A 19,983-nucleotide genomic window follows, 5' to 3' on the forward strand; every position below is an offset into this window, starting at 1 on the left:
TGAAACGTCCTGTTGTCTTGAATAAAATTGGGGATTTCTCTGGTTGAAACATAGACGATGCTAACTTTATAAAATGTTAAATGTAGAGGTACACCTCAAATCACAAGACCCTTCAGCTCTTCACACTCACACAGAGCTCCGTACCTCACAAACCTCCCCATACCTTCTATGTACACAAAACCTCTTTCACCCACTCTCTTACAAACACACTGCTTGATCATAATCTCAACTCACTTCTATAGCGACACACACACACACACACATACTCATATACAGATGCTGGGAGCAGTGTGAGTGCATGGTCCAGGTCTCTGGTGACAGACCAATCAGGGGGGAGATAAAGCCAGTATGATGCTTTAGCCTGGTAACCCACGGCGACCCATTTAATCCCACCGGCCAGTCCCCATGATGGAATTCAATTGATCAATCATGTAGCTCTGATGGCACCATTTCAGCCAGCTTATTGCTTTCTGCTGTCTGTCTGTCGCTTACTCACACACACACACACACACACTGAAAGACTGACCCAAGCTGAGGGACCACAAAGAACCAAAGAAAGATGGAGAGCAAAGAAGAAGACAGAACCTGTAGCAATCGAGCACCAAGAGCAAAGCATTTACTAATATTATTGATAATTAATATTGTCCGTTCATCGGTACTAATGTGTGTGTAGATGTGTGTGTGTGTCTCTATGTCTTGGTGTGGATGTGGGTGTGGGTGGGTGGGTAGCTTGATATCCGGCTGGTCTCATTGTATCCATGGATGGGTAAAGAAACTCATTGCCGTGACGGGTTAAATCCTATTCACTGTCGGATACACACGCACGCACGCGCGCACGCACACACAGGCGCGCACACACTTGAACACTTCCACACACACACTCCCAGCTGCCTCTATCTCTGTGAGTCAGTCTCAGAAGGGAAGCGCTTCTCTTCTCTCTTTTTCAGAGCAGAACAAAACAAACAATGAGCCCTCATTGTTCTCTCCTTTCTGCCTTTTTCCTCTCTCTTCCGCCTTCTCTGTCTCTCTATTTTGCTCGCTCACTCTCTCCCTTCCTCCTGGTCCTCTCTCTCTCTCTCTCTCTCTGTCTCTCTCTCTCTCTCACCGACTCCCTCTGAATCGACCTGCCATTGCCATTTCCCAACAACCCAAGAACAGCTGATCCAAATATCCAAGTACATTTGAACGTTAGATGTTTTGTCATCTGTTTGTGAGTTTAAGTACATGTTTCGCTCCGTGGGAGTGTGCATGTGTGTGTGTGTGTTTGTGTGTGTGTGTGTGTGTGTGTTCCCCATCTCAACTCAAAGATCAAAGTTTTCCGTGGAGGGAGGCACTCAGAGGAGCTCAGGGTGAAGGGCGGAGCTCCCCTCCCTCCTCGCCCTGGTCCTCCGTCTCTTGCTTGCTCCCAGCACCTTTTATCTGCTAAGCTTCTGCATGTCACAGTGGATGCACAAGAGGGTGAGAGGTCAACACGGCCTTCTGGGTAAATGCCACTGACACTATTTCTTCCTTATGCTACAGACGGGTTCAAACAGCCACTGTATACAGTATGCAGTTTATGATTTACCTTCAACATAAAGAGAAAGAAAAATTCCCTTCAATAACTGCCACCACCTGTTCTGCCCTCCACATCTATGCTACACACACACACATACACACACACACACACATGGCCTCTGTGTGTAAGAGAATAGGTTAAGATACAATAGTCCCCTTTTGGCCCCACAAGTCAAGTTCTTCCATTCACTCCCATTCATCTACATTCTGTCCCCGGTCAGACCCCCACTTCCCCTCTCTTTGGCTGGGGGCACAGGTCACCACAGGGCTTTACCCCCACACACTCCTGCTGCCAGTACACACACAGATCCCTTCCTGTGTTCCCATCACTCGCACAGCTGGCATTTCTATCCTATATGAATTACAGCAGAAATGCAAGGTTTCCTGCAACACATCATGATGACACGATACAATACAACCCAGCACGTTACGGTATGATACGGTACGGCACAATACGATACGATGCTACACAACATAATACGATATGATACAATATGATACGTCGCAATACGATACAATACAACACGATACGAAAAACTACAAAAGGAGACGATACCCTATGATTTGATACGCTACAATACAATACACTACATTATGACTCGATATGATACAATACGATGCAACACAATATGACATAAAATGATACACTACGATACGATACAAACAACATTATTACGAAATTATGTTTATATATAATTATTAAAAAAAATCGTAATCATATAAGAAGTTGGTATTAATAACTCTCAGGGGAGCTCAGTTCCATCCAAGTTATACCAGTTTACCATCATGGTCTGTACCAAGGTCATGGAGCAGGCCGAACTAACTGGGATTCTTTTGCTTTTTTCCTGAATCTTTTTATTTGACATATAAATACTGTGCTTCACACATGGGAGGTCGAGGTGTGAACCTGGTCTGATGCACTGAGGTACATGAAAGAGACAGAGGCTGTGACTGGGTCATTACTTCATGTAACAAATTTAGCTGCACAGAAACAGATACAACAACAAAGTCAACAAGAGATGGTTGGTCTAACATGTTTGTGTCTTTTTCCCTCTGTGTATGTACACATCTGCGTACAGTCAAGCATATGGGTGTGAGTGTGTGTGAGTGTGTGTGTGTGTGTGTGTGTGTGTGTGTGTTTGAGAAGCTTTGCATTACTGTGTGTTTATGTATGTGTTTGTCTGTCCATGTCAGCGCATGCTGTTCCCCCTGTCGCCCCTTGCTGTGTGTGTGTGTCATTATCCAGCGGGGGCTGCTCTAATGGAAGCTGTGATTAGCAATGCTGTTAATTAGACCACAGAGCCAACCGTGCAGACCTCTGCCACAGAAACACTGCAGATAAAACACACACGAGTGAAAATGCGACGCTCGGCAACACAATGCTCAGATGATACTCTGAATGCTCCAGTGAAACGTGAAGGGATACCGTGTTCTCGATATGAATTAGGAAACACAAGGTCCACTTGTAGTGAAACACAAATAGACCACACATGTAGCACATGGTGCAGCACATCATGCACATGAAGAACAAAGTGAAGTAATAATGCTGCTAATTAGATTACAGAGATTTTACTTTAACCACAATGTCTTTGCCACAGACACTCTTACAGCACACCTAACAGTGAGAGACTCATATTATTCTTGTGAGTGATATATAGACTCCTGGAAAGACCTGTGTCACAGCAGAGGATTTGACCTGTTATAGCAGGAAAAGCACAGATGTAAATAATGTCAGCATACCTGCTCTTCTCCTCCTATAACAAAATCTAAACATCTGCTGTGAGAAGGAAAACAGTGGGTCAGTAGGTGCGTCCATACATGAATATTAGGAGATGGATGTTCAAAGATAAACGGTTGTCGGTGCTGATTCTCCAGTCGGGTGCCATTAAACCATTGCTGAAGAACAGGGTGCATTGAGATGATGTCATTAAAAAGAAAGCAATTCAAATCTAACAAATGATATTTCATCATCTGTTTGTTTGTTTCTTGAATGCAGCAGAAACTTCAATGGACATTTAAGTCACTTGTCTCGTCTTTTGCAAAATTTTAATTTTTAAATCAAATTTTCAGCGTCTCTCCTTTTTTGCGCATTTTTGTAAATGTGTATTTAAAAAGCACTTTATATCCCAGTCGATAGACGGAGGATAACACAGAAACTTATCCAGCTGATGATGATTGTCTTATGTCACTGCTGGTTGTTTGTAGTGACCTTCCACTGAGCTAAAAACTGTCAATTATTGAAGGGTTAAAAACTCTGTAGTAAACTTTTGTTGGACAATCTGAACTGATCAGCTACCCTTGTTTGGAGAAAGCAAAGGTCTGCAGAACAAACATCATTATTCACCTGTACTCGGCGTGTGCATGTGTGTGTCAGAGTTGATGGTTAAGTGGGCCGTATCTGAGCATATCAGAGCGCTCAAGGTGCACCTGGGATTCATCCTGGAACCTGCTGACGTGTTTTGGAAATTCATCAGCAGTGGGAAAAGGACCCCATACTGTACCTGTGTGTGTACATGTGTGCATGTAAGTGTGTGTGTGTGTGTGAGTGTGTATATATTTGTGTGAGAGTGTGTGAAAGAGAGCGGGAAATAGCCCCTGGTGGCGTTCTGTCACCCCCCCTCGCTCCGACATCTGGTCCTGTCTCATTTACCGCAGGAGACTGTCTGTGTGATGGCTTTTTAATGCCACTGACACGGCCACATACACACCCACGCACACAAACGTGCTCACACCGTAGTGGTGAAAGCCCCCTCACGTGCACTCACACATTCATGAACTCACACCTCTATTAACATGCATATAACATTGATCCAGTATGACAGCGTATATGATCAATAGTGCATGCATAAAACTTCTCTGGGAGTTCTCCTGTGTAGCTCTGTTAGTTAATAAATAGGGATTCCTGAATGAAGATGTTTGGCTTAGAACATAACACACACACACACACACACACACACACACACACACACACACACACACACACACACACACACACACACACACACACACACATACACACACAAACATACATCTGTCATCGAACTCTTTCCATGCCGGTATGGAGAGGATGCGTTCAGAGGCTGTCTATCAGAAAATAATGTGTTTACGTGTGTTGTCTAATTATATTTGTGCACATAGGAATAAATGCATATTTGTAAATATAATTTACACTGAAAAATACAATCATTGGCAAAAATATACAAAAACATTCCTGTGCTCACCTTCGTCCCTCTTCCTCTTGCCCACATCAGCAGCCGAACTGATACCCAGAATTCCACTGATGGAGTACGAGGAGCCGGCCGAGTCGCTGGTCACTCCTGAGACCTGTGTGGCCCCCACGGACGACACTGCAGACAGACCAAATAGAAACAGAAACTGTTTAAATGGTGCACTGAGATTTTGCAATGAAGACACAGAAGATTTTCCAGAAACACAAGCAGGTCCAGTTGCCTGTATGTCTTTGCATGACTCCTGGATGTCTGAGAAGATTCACAGATAAATAAGAAGATTGTTCCTGTGTTTTTCTACTGAAAGCGTTTCGTTTGTTTTCAAATCCGTCACAGACATTCATAAATACTTAAAGATCCACCTGAAGATCTGACAACCACTGACAGGATTAGTGCTGAAGCCTGAATGATCTCTGCTGCCATGTTCCACTTATTGATTCTTTTGTCTCAATAAAACATGAAATCCTTTCAAAGTCATTTAATGACCTGCAGTGGTGGGTAAGCTGAGCGAATCAAGAGAATCTCAGCAAATAATTGCACTTTTCGACTAAACTGCATCAGAATTTGCTTAGTGTGATTTTAAGAAATTCAGGTTAAACTCTGCACTATACAAAGACTTTGTGTTGAAATCATGTATAATGAAAAAGATCTTTATATGAAAACTATTGTATTCTAACGTTATGTACTATTTAAAAAAACGCCTAAATGCAGTCGATGTAGTATTGAGAGATAAAGAGTTTTCATATAGGATACTGCCACACATGTGATTACATATGAGCTGGAACACTGGTAAAGTTACTATTCACCAACACAAGTTGTGTCGAAGATTTTTGCATGTGATTTTTACAATTAAGCCTGGTTAAAATAAATCTATAAACTCTTATGTCCAAAGTTATTTCTGAAATAACCATTCCCCACCAACATCAACGTCCTGATTGTTTGACTTAAAGAGCAACATTGACATGTTACTTGTGACGCCTTCAGGACCACAGATACTGTAGAGAACAAAACAAAAAAAACCACACACACTATAAATCCTATAACCTGTTTATTCTCTCCATAAACTCAACATAGCACTTTAATCCTCTAAAACTTTGCCGGGCTTTACAGACTCAATTGAAGGTAGAAAAAAAAGAAATCCACACGGGAGAGAGGTCTGTCTGTGTTTTGCTCCACGTTGTCTCTCTCTCTAATCTTCCCCCTGAAGGAGACAAGTTCCTTGCTGGGCGACACAGCGACATACTTGTCACCGCTTCAGTGACACACACACACACACACACACACACACACACACACACAGCCTGCAACCTCTTGACACTCACACACACACACACACACTGAAACATACAGTCACTCCCTCCTCCTTGGTCCCTTATCTGTGCCCCTGTAAGCGGACGTGGGGCTGAGTGACAGTATGGTATCCCCGGAGGGACAGAAAGGTGTGGAGACAGACATCCTAATCCTCTCTCCCAGCAGACCCCCCAAACACAGAAAGACAAGACCGAAAAGGGGAAATTAAAAAAGAGAAAACGACAACAAACCAGAGGATCAAGGTTCTTTCCAGCCGTTCCTCCTTCACTAACGACAGGGAGAGTATAATGAATGCATATCCCTCCTTTTCCCATCACTTGATTTAGCACTTCAATTATCTGATTTTCCTTTCTCTTTCTTTTCAGTCTTTTTTTTTTTTTTTTTTTTATCACAACGTAACGCTTTTATTCTGCAAATCCAAATGTTCAATTTTCCGCCTGGGAGTGGGACCCATTTATCTGTGTAATCTGTAAGTGTGCGTGAGTGTGGAAGCGTGTGTGTGTTCCTGTGTGTGTGTGCTTCTCAGCGGGTGTAGGTGTGTATGTGTGAGGGTTTACGCGTGTGTGTCTGCTAAATGTGTGTCAAAGGCAGGAGTCAGGGAGCAGTGTGTGTGAAATTAATTTAGATTAATAGACAATGTGCGATTATGAAGATATGAGAGACACCGGAACACAATCCACTGCAGGACAAAGTGAGGGAGGGAGCGAGGGAGAGAGAGAGGCTCATATTTATTTACTCTGAGGTATTCATTGAATAAAAAGTAGTCTTTTAGTCATATAGTCAAAACAGATATTATTGCTATTATATTTTTTAGGTTTATTTATTTTTTAAATTGAACTAAATAAAAATAACTATAATGATTCTCTTCTTCTTTAGATTTTTTGGAAATCGTACTTGAAAATATTACTATTATTTTTATTACTGTGACACTAATTGTGTAGATTGTCACTTTATGATCACGGCTATGGATTTCAATCATTCTCGAGGGCGGATCACACGTTACTGCCATTGTTGTTCATTTTCTTAAACTAACTTAATCTACTTTGTGTCTGGAAAACAAAAACATGGCTGAAATGACCCACTAAGGGTCACAGTACCTGTGGGCTCCTGGTTGAACACAAACCCAAGGCAGTTGCAGTTGATTGGGTGATTTGGTTGTTATATATTCAAATGTTCAAACCAAAAGCCAACTGATGCACAGGAAAGAAGAACCTTTCTCCCCCTTGAGGCTCTGGCAGCAGCTTCATAATCCAGCTTTGCTTTGAACATCATGATCTCTTATAAGATTCGTTTTGTGAGCATTACATTGTTTTAGATCTTTGAAGGAGGTCTGTGGATCCATTATCGTGACGCTGTAACATTTAGTTTTTTTGTGATATAAAAGTTATGTTTATGATGACGTGCTTCGATGCTCTGACTTGAACAGCAGCCTTCATGTTTATTATTGTTGCTCGGAATAAGGTTTCTTCCTTTGGCTGCATTATTGCTCCTGAACAAGTTAGAAAAACCATCTGGACGCACAACACTGTTGTCAGTCTGAGGAGAACATCCCTCTGAAACATTAATTACTAAATTCATCATTTTTATTCGAGCACTGTCATTATGTAGAATTTGGAACTTGTGAAGTGTCCTTGGTTGTGAACAGGTTTAAAACGCTGTGACCATGTGACGTGTCCCCTGAGTGTGGCCGGACGCCTCAGTTGCATGTCACCTCTCCACTGTACAGACGACAATAAGGTTGAAGGGTACTGTCACACAAAGCTCAGTTGAAGTGCAACACTGGTGGGGGAAATGGATCCTCTTGTTTCTGGTCTAAACAAAATCCTACTTCCTTCATTAACTGGCTTTAATTTGGATGATGTGAGGATTCAAACACTGAACACTGTGGCACACAATGTCTCACACAGTGTCCACGCAGGCTTTCTGCTGTGAGCTAAGGTGCAGAATTTCAATGCGTCTCCGAAATACAGTCGAGCACACGGACTCCACTCCTGAGACGCTCACACCACGTCTGCTCGGTAAAATTTGCTTTGACAGTTGGAAACAGGATTTTATTGCAGCGACCTACCTAAACTGTGAGCCGACACTGAGCCCGTTTGGCCGGGCTGCTGAACCTTAGTCCGAATGATCCTGCAGGAGGAGAGAGGAGATATTAGTGTGTGTGAAGTGAGCGTGTGTGTGTGTGTGTGTGTGTGTGTGTGAGAGAGAGAGAGAGAGAGAGAGAGAGAGAGAGAGAGAGAGAGACAGAGAGAGACAGAGGATTCTGAGTGACAGAGAGAACATGACCATCGTGGGAGCGCAAAACTGTGTGTGTGTGTGTGTGTGTGTGTGTGTGTGTGTGTGTGTGTGTGTGTGTGTGTGTGTGTGTGTGTGTGAAGTGGCTGAGGCAGGCTGACATGGCAGAGGGGCCTCACACTTCCTGCTTGGCTGCTCATGCAAGCCTTTTTTCCTCTTTCCTTCCCTTTCTTTTCCCTTCCTCCCCCCTTTTCCTCTCCTTCTCTTCCTTTCCTCCCGTCCCCTTTCTTCCCTTTCTTTCTGTGTCTATTTCTCTCCTTGCTCCCACACACCTTCCCTCCCTTTTGTCCGCCTCTTTCGCTCACTCCTTCTCTCTCTTATTTCACTATCCCTCCCTCTCTCTCTGCCTCTATGCTCAGGGGAAAGGGTTGTCATTGTACCATCGTGTTGAACCACTGAGCTGCAGCCACTTCATACATATGGAGACTGGGGCCTCTTTGCTATTCTCTTTTCCACTGGCAGACACGCACACCTACACACACACACACACACACACACACACACACACACACACACACACACACACACACACACACAGACAGGATTCTGTTCCTCATGCTCTACTTACACTCTGTACCTGTTGCTCTAAATTCAAACTCACACACACACACACACACACACACACACACACACACACACACACACACACACACACACACACAGATTACGCAGCCCCTCATACCTGTTGATGGAGCTGACGCTGGGGACACTGTCGTTGTCGCACACTCTCTCGGCCAGGAGCCTGTCCCGGATCTCCCAGGCAAACATGGTGGGGTTTTGGCGTTTGTAATCGGCGATCTTGTCGACCACTTTGGGTGTAGCAACCTTTGGTTTGGATCCCCCGATCACCCCGGGGCGGATACTGCCCGTCTCATAGTACCTGCCAATCAAAGCACGGAAGATGTTCAGCGTTGGTCGCAGGGAGCAACACAGTAGGTTGCAGTGATACTTGAAGTGCTTCCGTCATTTTAATTTGGGATTGCTTCCAGTCCCACAGGCTGGTTTAAACTGGTTTTAATATTATCTTAAAAGTAAAATGTGATATTAATAGTCCCCGAATGCAACAACATTATTGACGAATGATAAAGCTCAGCAGTTTTATCAGGTTGCAGTTGAAACATTCATTATAATGTGACGTGATCAGTTGATCTCACATTGATTCTCTTGTTTTAACAGCACTTACTGATGCAGATGATTGAGAAAAAGTAATTGAATCCCTTATCAATAAAAATCCAAAAACTGCCAACGCTACCCTGAAAGAAATAAACCCTGATTCCTGTAAATCTAAAAATAAATGTGCCATAAGAATAATTTCCTTTAAAAAAGTGTTGTTTTAACATATATTAAACATGAGAAGGGGATTGGTTTCAATCCATGTTTAGAGCTCTAGCGCAGGTTAGTGTGCATGGGATGAATTAAAGAGCCCATGTTCACTGTGATGAAGGACGTCGTCCCTCAGCCGTCACTTATTGGCTTCTAATCGATGGAGGATTAAACTACATCAAACTTTGGGCATGAAGATAGTTCCTGATTGTAATTGTTGGTTTTGATTGTTTGATAAGAACAGTTTACTAAGACAATAAGCATTATCTAGAATGTCACCAGCTTTAGCTTTTAAAAATAAGAACCCGAGACACATTTCTGTCATTTGATCATCTTTACTTCTTATACTGAAAAACACACCTGCTAAAATCTCCTCCTGACGGCATCGATGCTCTGAAATAATCAGCTTCTCTTCATTGCTGATGTCACGTTGGACAAAGAGTTGGCACATTTAAGAGAAAAAACACCTTTCTACTGTTTTACTGGCCCTTTCGTTCCCCTCCTGCCGGCGGTGATTTGGACATGGTTCCACTCGGTCTCAAATGTTTTCCCTCCTGGCTCTCGAGGCTGAGCGATGACCTTTCCACTTCGTTCAGCACCTCATCGTGGCTTAAATTCAAAACCCCTCGCCCTCCTCCTCCACTCACACTTGATCTTGTAAAAGATGATTCTCCTGCTCTGTGTCTCTTAAAAGATTCACATTTATTTACATCCATCTTAAAAAAATGAAACAGTCTGTTTAGATTTAGGGTTATGGGCTGTTCATGTTCTATGTCTATGCTGCCCATAGTGACAAAATAAAATGAGGTGATCACTGGGTTGTTAAACACCCCTTGTTCTGTGCAGAAATATACTCAACTACAGTAAAGCCAAACAAATTCAGTGGATAGGTTACAGTCACAGTCTTTTTAGTATGAAATTCTCTGTCTCACCGCTGAAGCTCAGCGAGGAAAAAGACTGGGAGTCACAGTAGAAAGGGGATTTCACACTAAAGACTAAAACTTTAGAAGATGCTCACTAGATTTTTTGAACTCAGACTGTTGAAGCCTCATATTTGGTTCAACTGAGCATCACTGTGTTTTTGCAGGGGAGCGAGGATGGTTTGTCACCCATCACAAGGAATCCCTTCACGGCCACGAGGAGGAACCAAAAGGTTTACAGGTGTATGGATGTTGTATTAAGATAGACTTTAAAATAAATCATGCTTGGACAGAGATGCAAAGCTGCGTTGAGTCAATGGAGAATGGAATCTTCTTGGTCTGTTTGGTTTTGTTTCCTGTTCTGAAGTACTTGACATTGATACACCTCCATTTATTCTAGACACTGTCTTTTCTCAAGAATGTTGGAAATATTGTCATTTTGTTGATGTGCTCTGTTACATGCAACATCTACTGCTCTCCCCTCACTTGCAACTCTCTGAGACTTTTGCATTTTCCCCCAGTTAAAAGGGTTTTTCCTCACCCCGGTCAAGGGTTAAGTAGAGAGAGTGTTGCACCTCGTTAAACCCTATGAGGTAAATTGTGATTTGTGATTATGAGATATACAAATACATTTGATTGATTGATTGATTTTGCCTGATTGATTTTGTTATGAATTTTGTTATATCTACACAGTTTTATGCTGCTGTTTGACCAGGTCTCCCTCACAAACTGGGTCACTGGTCTCAGTGGGACTCACCCAAAGGTCAAATATGACCAGCATTACAAGTTGCAATGTTGGAGTCAGGAGAACCTGCTGCAGATACAGTTACTGTGTCGCTGATATGAATAAACATAAAGCTAAACACACCTGAGAAGAAAACATTTCTAATACCTGATTCGACCTGTGCATGATTGTTGCTTTCTTTGGCAATTTCACTTTGTGACACCGAGGTAAGAGGAGGGTGGCATGGATACACAAACACACACACACACACACACACGCACACACACACACACACACACACACACACACACACACACACACACACACACACACACACACACACACACACACACACACACAAAAGCAAACAAACACACTCACGGATTCAGGCGTTTCGCGTCCACCATGGCTATTTCATGAATGTATTTGCATGCAGAAGGGGCATGGGGGCAGGGGTTGGGAGGACAGCAAATGCGCTACTCAGCTTGCAGAAAAGGGGGGATGCTGTGTGTGGATGCAAGCTGTCAGTCAGTCTTAAACCTGCTGCACTCTCTCTCTCCCTCTTTCTCTACCCCCCCCCCCCCCCCTCTCTCTCTCTCTCCCCGTGCTGTATGGTAGAGTAATCCCCTCCGTGAAGATGTGTGTTCCTGTAAATGTGCGTTTCCTTGTCTTTCTTTTAAGTGTGGGTGTGCGTGCGCCCTGCACTATGTGGGTGTGTTGCACATTTTGACGATTCACAGCTGGAGTATAAACACAGCTAAAGGAAAAAACAATCTATTTTCAAATGGAAAACTATTTAAATTATTCACAGCTGAATCATTGGTGAATAAACGAGCATGGTTATTGATATCCGCAAGACGATGAGCCAATACATGCACACACACACACACACACACGCATGCACACACACACACACACACAGGGTGGTAGAGTTGGTGTTTTTGTTCTGCTGGCACCAGAGAGACAGAGAGGAGAGGATAAAACAACCCTCCCTCCTTCCTTCCATCCCTCGATCCCCTCTCCTCCCCCCTCACAGTAACGCTTCAGTGAGTTGAACGGCCAGGACGGGGGAGAGAGAGAGAGGTAGAGAGAGAACGACAGAAAGAGAGGGAGAGAAAGAGAAGAGAGGTAGAACAATGAGCTACACATTTTTTGATATAGCTGAGGGTCGCTGTAGCTAATCCTTCCCCTCCGTCCCCACAAATGGTCTCTGTCTCTCATTCTTTTTTTTTTCTTCTTTTTTTCCTGCACTCTTCTTCTTTAACACGCCTTTTCCCTTTTTTGATTGTGTTCCTTGTTCTTGTCTTTCTCCCATTCTCCATCTCCCTGTCCCTTTTTTTAAGGGGGGGGTGGGTTTGCAGAAATATGGTGCCACTTTCATTTTGATGCTAATTCCAAAAAGTGATGAATCTTTTCCCTTTTGTGCCCCTTTCTTCTGTGGGGGACGGAACGAGCAGGGATTTGCTCTTGAATTTAGCTTTGAAAAGGCAGAGACAGACAGAGAGAGGGAGAAAAGGAGGGTGAGTACGAGAAATACAGGATACAGAGAGAGCGGAGAGAAAGGTGAAAAGGGGGGAAATGTAGAGCAGAGAACAGAGAGAGAGAGAGAGAGAGAGAGAGAGAGAGAGAGAGAGAGAGAGAGAGAGAGAGAGAGAGAGACATAAGAGGTAAGGGGAAACGAGGGCAGACAGTTCTGGGAGATGCAGCTTGTGCATGTTGAGGGGATTGAATCAATGACAGGATTGACACTAAATGAATGAGTGTCATGTTGCAGGAGCCTCAGTTTGACACATGTTGAGTTGAATGACTCAAAGACGAGCCAGATGTGCCGAGTTGCAAATGTTTGGTGCAGATGTTTTAAAGCTGCCCTGCCTCACACTTCAGATATTTTACATGAAGGACGAGGTCACACCAACTGTCTGAGCTGTGACGCGTCGGGTCACCTCATCTCCATGTCCTCATTCAGGAGCTCGTTTTGCTTGTTACCTGCCCAGTATCTTGCTGACACATCCGTGGCTGACTCGTAGCTGGCGTGAGATGTCGCAGGGCCGAACCCCTTGGTGGGCTAGCTCCACTATTCGCTGTCGCACGACGTCTGGGAGGGGCCTCCCGTTTACGAACACACCTCCGAGCTGGTTCACGCCACCATGCCCTGTAGAAACGAGAGAAAAGTTTTAAAGTAATCAAGTTCATGAATAAGTTCAAGATGAGTTAGAGAGAAAGAAAAATCACAGAATATAAATTAGTTTGCAGAGGTAGATGAACTCAAATGTGAGCGACCACATGCAGCACCGAGCAACTGTGGCTTTAGCTACTGGTGTAGCCCATACAAATAAAGGATACAACTTGTTAATCAACTTCCAAGTGACCTTGTCTTTCAGGCAATTTGATTTTTGGAAAGACAAATTGAGCAAAGTCATAATTGTTTCCCGTTTTCCAAAATGATCAAAGTTAGGCTGATTCTTCCTTTCTTTTTACAACCTCATTTAATCTATTTGTAATTTGTAATTATATTCATATTTTTAACTATATTATTGTAAAAACAAATTCCATTACCAATTGCGCAACTCAACTTAAGTGCGTGGAGGTTAAGTGTCTTGCTCAAGGGCAGTTTGGACAGTCAGCAGCTATTAGTGTCCACAGTCCATCTTTGCTAAATACCACCTCCTCTCAGCCTGATGGATTTTGTTTCTGTGGGTCAGCACTTGGTCAAAGTTTATTAAGATTATTTGATGACATCTCAGCTCACTTGAGTCACTGCTGAAAGTATTTTTATTCACTTTTTTTTTGTTTACATTCATTTCATTTTAATTCTAGTTTTTAAAAGAACAGACAAGAAACGTCTTTTATTCAGCTGCCAGTATCTCTGCATGGTCAGAGTCAAATAATGTCAGATAAGTGTGATTTCTTTGCTGCAACTGATTTGTCTTGCTCGGCATTTTATACAGTACCAGTTGGACAGTACTTAAGTACAAACTTAGCCCATTTTCACCCAGGGCGTAGCATATACGCTAAGATCTTAAGTAAATGAAGGGATTTCAATTAATTATTGACCGCGGCCTTGCTCTGGTCCTTTACTGCAAGATACCACTAATACTCCCCCTGAGGGATGAAGGGATGAAATTATTGAAGGAAATGAATGAAAGAGAGTAAGACTAGTATATGGTATATGCACCAGAATGAACTGCAATAGAAAAGCTGAATCATGACATAGTTTAATAACTTGTTGTTTCATTAATGTTTAAATCCTGCAGTCGTACTACTTTAGCCACAAGACTCAGAAAATTTGTTTCCTGTTAATTTGACTGACAAACTTCCCTTTTTAACAGCAGCAACAAATGAGCAGGGACAATAAATAAAACTGTAACAAAGCAAGTTGATTTATGGGGATATATTTTTTCAGTTACTCTGTTGTGGAGCCGTACAAACATGAACTGGACAGGAGGTTGGCTGCACCAGGGAGAGGTTGATGAGGAACTTTTCATTATAAAGGCGACAGTTAAAAAACGTTAACGCACCAAGATGCAGTACATCTGAGAGAGAAAGAGAGAACGGAGACTTTTTGGGATGAAAAAAATGTCTCCCTCTCAGAACCGGTATGTGTATACACTGTATATGTGTATCTCACCAAAGGCAGAGTATAAATCAACCAGAATTTCACCACCACATAATCCACTGGCTTTTGTATTACCATAGTGATTACGTCTTTAGGGGAAACACACACACACACACACACACACACACACACACACACACACACACACACACACACACACACACACACACTAATCCTAGCTGTGGGGGTAATAGATTTTAAACACATTACCCCAGCAGGGATACCCCCTAAAACACAAAGCTGTCCCCTGAACCTGTCCCCCTGTCCTCTTCTGTTCACCATCAGCATAAAATACAGCAACAAACACACACACACACACACACACACACACACACACACACACACACACACACACACACACACACACACACACACACACACACAAACACACATAGAACACAGAACACATGAACGATAAATACAGAAAGTCTAATTCTGTGAAATCAAACAAAGCTATTTCCAAACAGCCCGTGTGTCTGGTCCCTGTCTTCCATCCTATGTTATCTTTTAAGATTTAAGAATAAGCTCCATTATACAGGTGCCTGATGCAGACATTAAAATTTGAAAAGCAATCGCTCTTTTCAAAAGGGAGCAATAAACAGACAGGTCCCTGTGAACTGGGCTCAACCCAGATTCAAAGACTAAATGGCATGAACGGTAACAACCAAACTTGAAGACACCATTATTACATTAGCTGTGTCAAAAGTATTCACCCTCCGTTTCAGTATTTTAGATTTTAAAGGGGGATTCAGCCAATTTTACAATTGTAAAATTTGAGGCACAAAAGCAGGAAACAGTTTTTGTTCCTTGCCTGCTGTCTGAAATAACTCAGTAAGAAATAAGTAAGAAGGATATACTAATGGTTGCATGAAGAATGAGTTATGGCAACTAATGTCACTTTTAGTTATCACAAATCACAATTTTATGCAGAATGTCTCTGTCTCTGTCCTCCAACCCTCGATTCACCACAGACACTTGGATTTATTCCACTCCACCTCTGCTAAAATCCACAGTTTCTCTGATGTACCCGTACAAATCTTATACTTTTAATAAAAAGTTTAGTGTGTGTGTGTGTGTGTGTGTGTGTGTGTGTGTGTGTGTGTGTGTGTGTGTGTGTGTGTGTGTGTGTGTGTGTGTGTGTGTGTGTGTGTTTGTTTAATGAGAAATAAAAGAGTAATCCAGTGATTTAGTGTGATTCATTCCTGTGTTTAGCTAGAACCCTGATGATCGTAATGTCCCTCTGGGTACTGACATGCAAAGCAATAACTGTCACACACACACACACACACACACACACACACACACACACACACACACACACACACACACACACACACACACACACACACACACACACACACACACACACACACACACACATTGTCAGATATTCCTCAAAGCAAGAATGAGCGTGCTGACCTACATGGCCAAATTCAAGTCTTTAACACACTCGTCCGCTGGCTGTGAATGCTGTGAATGCTGTGCATGGTTGTAAAAAGGCATTATTCCTCCCCTCCTCTCTTTATTATTATTTGTTGAAACCTTCGCCGCCTGCTCCCCTGAATAAAAAGCACAGTTTCTGCAGGGTCGTTTATAGAAGCCTACTGTGCTACGTCCCCCTCACCACAGGTATATCTGCAGAGACGACTCTCTCTCTCCCTCTCTCCCTCTGTCTCTCTCTCTCTCTCTTTCTCAGATAAGAGTAAATGAAATGGTTCTTTTCACCCTCCCTATCTGGGCCAGGGCATAAAATACGCCTTGCTTTGTACAGAGGTGGAGAGGAATGACTTGTGACCCACAAAAACCCCCCAGATAACTATTTATTTACTTATCTGTGTGTTTACTGTTGGCATTAGACGTCCGGGCTCTCACCATTCTTGGGGTATAGACCACTATGGGGGATTATGTGCTTGAAATTTATTTTCCAAGCCCATACATACTGATAGGGACAAACGCAAACATTCTATATAAATTTGTCTATCGTTCTCTGTAATTCTCTGAATAGGTGGCTTAACTTCTCATTTTTCAAGGCTGTAATATTAGTCATGAGAGGAACAGATGTTGCAGTTTTCTATCATTGTGACAGAGAGAAATGCTTAAATGTACCTAGAATGACTTCGCATTTTAAGAGAAATAGTCCCTTTCTTGTGGTCCGAGGCCCAAAATAAAGTATTTGGAAATATGTCAGCGTGCATGAAGAATCCAGGACTGACGTTCCCTCACAGCTTTAGTGACAGAGCTCCAGTAACTCATCACAATTCGATGAACACCAGCCAGCTTGGGAGGTTTTGTTGCAAATTAGATACAAAGATTTTTGCCAAATTAGAGAGAGGGGGGTAATCTTGGCTTTTAAGGGTCTTTCTATGAGCGCTGAAACTATACAGTCTCCAGAGAGGGGCAAAGTGTTGGCAGAGGCGGCAGCTTCAATTTCATCCTGGAGAAAGCGACTCAGTGAGGGACAGAGGCAGCCACAGGAGCAGGGGTCATTATGCATCCCTGTTGGATTTTATTTATTTAGCCTTTATAGGAGCTGACTTAAGAGCCCAGCACCTCCTTAAATGTTTGATTGATTCACTGTTTCCGGGAGGAAAAAATACAGAGATAAAGCAGAATATATTGGAGCTCCCCCATCCAGAAAATAAGGTCCATTAGGCTCTCTGTCTGTGTACATTCCTCTATGTCTCTCTCTCTCCCTCTCTCTCTCCCTCTCTCATCTCTCATCTGCCTCGTCACGGCCTGACGACTCAAAAATAAAGCAAAAAGAGAAATCGCAACAAAACGCCACCGCTTCTTTCTCTTCTCTCTCTCTTTCTGTGTAAAATAAATAACAAAGAAAAGAGGGAAGTAGAAATGACTTTTGGCTGAAACCCTGTTTGGGAACTCGGCCGCTAGAATACAGATGAAGCACATTTCCTTCAGCAAACAATGAATAGATCTGTGAGATGTGCCCGCAGCCGATTTCAGACCTATAGCGTTAGTTCATCTTGAAATGTGGAATAATTGTTATTTTTCGTCGGCGAAGTGCAACTAAAAAAAAAAGCATGTTAATAAATGATTAATTTTATTCGTTTAAAAAGTATGTTTAAAAAGATTAAAGTCTTTAATTAAAAGAATATTTGAGGACAAAACGAATCAATGACAACTGCCTCAATTTATATATCTTTACTTGCATATTTTCAGTTTTCATTTTTTTTTTTTCTGTAATCCAGCCTGTATGTAATTCTCAGTTTATTTCCTTTTTCTTCTCCTCAGGCAAACCCATGAGTGGACCATGCACTAAGTATAGGCCACAGCAGCCTCTCCTTATTATTCAACATCACTATTACCATTACAATACGTGATTATGAAATTCAGCTCATTATCATCACAATTACCTGCTATAGATTTTAAAACATCACTGCCAGCCTTTATATTATTGTCCGTCCTAATAGGCCATGAAACCATGAAACACGCTCCAGAGTCAGCAAAGTTAAAACCCAACAGTCACGGTGTTTCACCAAGGATATGAATAATATATATATATATATATACATACATATGTATATACAGAGAGAGAGAGAGGGAATTAGGACAACTTTTAAATGATGAACAAAACTATAATAAAACAGGACATAACGTTCAGGGTTTAGGGGGAGTTCACGCACACACATATACCACATGCACACACACGCACACGCACACACACACACACAGAAAGAAACACACACATGGCCCAACATTTCAACTCATCCCAACCACTTTCTCTTTCTTTCTCTCTCTCTCTCCCCTCTCTCTCCCTCTCTCTCGCTCCCTCTCTCTCTCCCTCTCTCTTCCGATCCCTACATCTCTCTCTATCTCTCTCCCTCTCTCTCCCTCTCCTTCTCCCTCTCTCTCTCTCTCTCTCTTTCTCTTCCGCTCCCTCTCGCTTTCTCTCCCTCTCGCCCCCCCCCTCTCCCTCTCTCCCTCCTCCCCCTCTCTCCCTTGACATTTTTCGGGTGTAATCGTTTTAAAGCGTCTCCTGGCTCTGACATATATAACTTTAGCTGCGCTCTGACCGTCAGCACTGCGGATCATTGGCTTTGGTGAAGCGACAGAGAAGAAGAAGAAGAAGAGGAAACGTGATTCGTTCTAGCTTTTGAATCAGTTATTTGACTTCTTCTTCTCCCGCTGGTTAACGCACCGTGGGAACCTCTGTCAGTCACACAACACCTGTAATTCTTCGGCGAGACTAAACTGCAATAAAACATGTGGGCCACTGGATAATCTGCTCCAATACTGCAGGAGCGTTTAGGTGGCTTTCTGGTGGAGGCATTATAAACAGTTGTGACACATTTTTAAGCCATGTAAAGTAAGTGCATTGTTGAAAGTACATGGAAATATATTAATTTAGTCTAATTATTTTTGTGACCTATATTTCATCCAAACAGGAGATTATTATAACGAAAATATGATATTTCAGAAATTAAATGTGTGGATATATTAACAGGTCAATGTTGTTTTGTGGTTTTCCTTTAACGTTTAGTGTGTTTGTGCTCATGGAAATAAATACAAATACATGTCTTACTTATTCTTTCATTATTTATATGAACATTCATGCAGAATAGTTGCACTTGTCTGAAATAAGAGAGAGAGAGAGAGAGAGAGAGAGAGAGAGAGATGGTAACTGGGGAGGGAGAGTGGACTGAAAAAACAAAGCAGGGCCCGCCATGTCACGACTGAGTGACCAAGTGTGTGTGCGTGTGTTTGTGTGTGTGTGTGTGTGTGTGTGTGTGTGTGTGTGTGTGTGTGTGTGTGTGTGTGTGTGTGTGTGTGTGTGTGTGTGTGTGTGTGTGTCCTCCACATCCATTTATATGTGCTGCCATATACGTCCCCCAAGCACCTGCTCTGCTGAAGTAGTGCCCTTGAGCAAGACGCTGCAGCGGTGGTGACATGCTGCGAGGCCGGACCTGTGTGTGTGTGTGTGTGTGTGTGTGTGTGTGTGTGTGTGTGTGTGTGTGTGTGTGTGTGTGTGTGTGTGTGTGTGTGTCCTGC

At 42.7% G+C, this 19,983-nt stretch overlaps 1 protein-coding gene across 4 annotated transcripts in view; it reads right to left on the bottom strand.

Annotated features, from left to right (window-relative positions):
- Positions 1 to 19,983, bottom strand: part of pax5 (paired box 5) — a 51,649-nt gene that overhangs the window by 23,889 nt on the left and 7,777 nt on the right. For all 4 annotated transcript variants that reach the window (XM_034593189.1, XM_034593173.1, XM_034593197.1 and 1 more), the window contains exons 2-5: positions 13,344 to 13,509; positions 9,073 to 9,270; positions 8,164 to 8,225; positions 4,779 to 4,904 (exon numbers count right to left, since the gene is read on the bottom strand). In XM_034593189.1, the coding sequence (XP_034449080.1) occupies positions 4,779 to 4,904; positions 8,164 to 8,225; positions 9,073 to 9,270; positions 13,344 to 13,509 (552 nt within the window). The remainder of the gene's footprint in view (positions 1 to 4,778; positions 4,905 to 8,163; positions 8,226 to 9,072; positions 9,271 to 13,343; positions 13,510 to 19,983) is intronic.

Source organism: Hippoglossus hippoglossus, chromosome 1 (assembly GCF_009819705.1).
Source record: "Hippoglossus hippoglossus isolate fHipHip1 chromosome 1, fHipHip1.pri, whole genome shotgun sequence".
Lineage (NCBI taxonomy): Eukaryota > Metazoa > Chordata > Actinopteri > Pleuronectiformes > Pleuronectidae > Hippoglossus > Hippoglossus hippoglossus.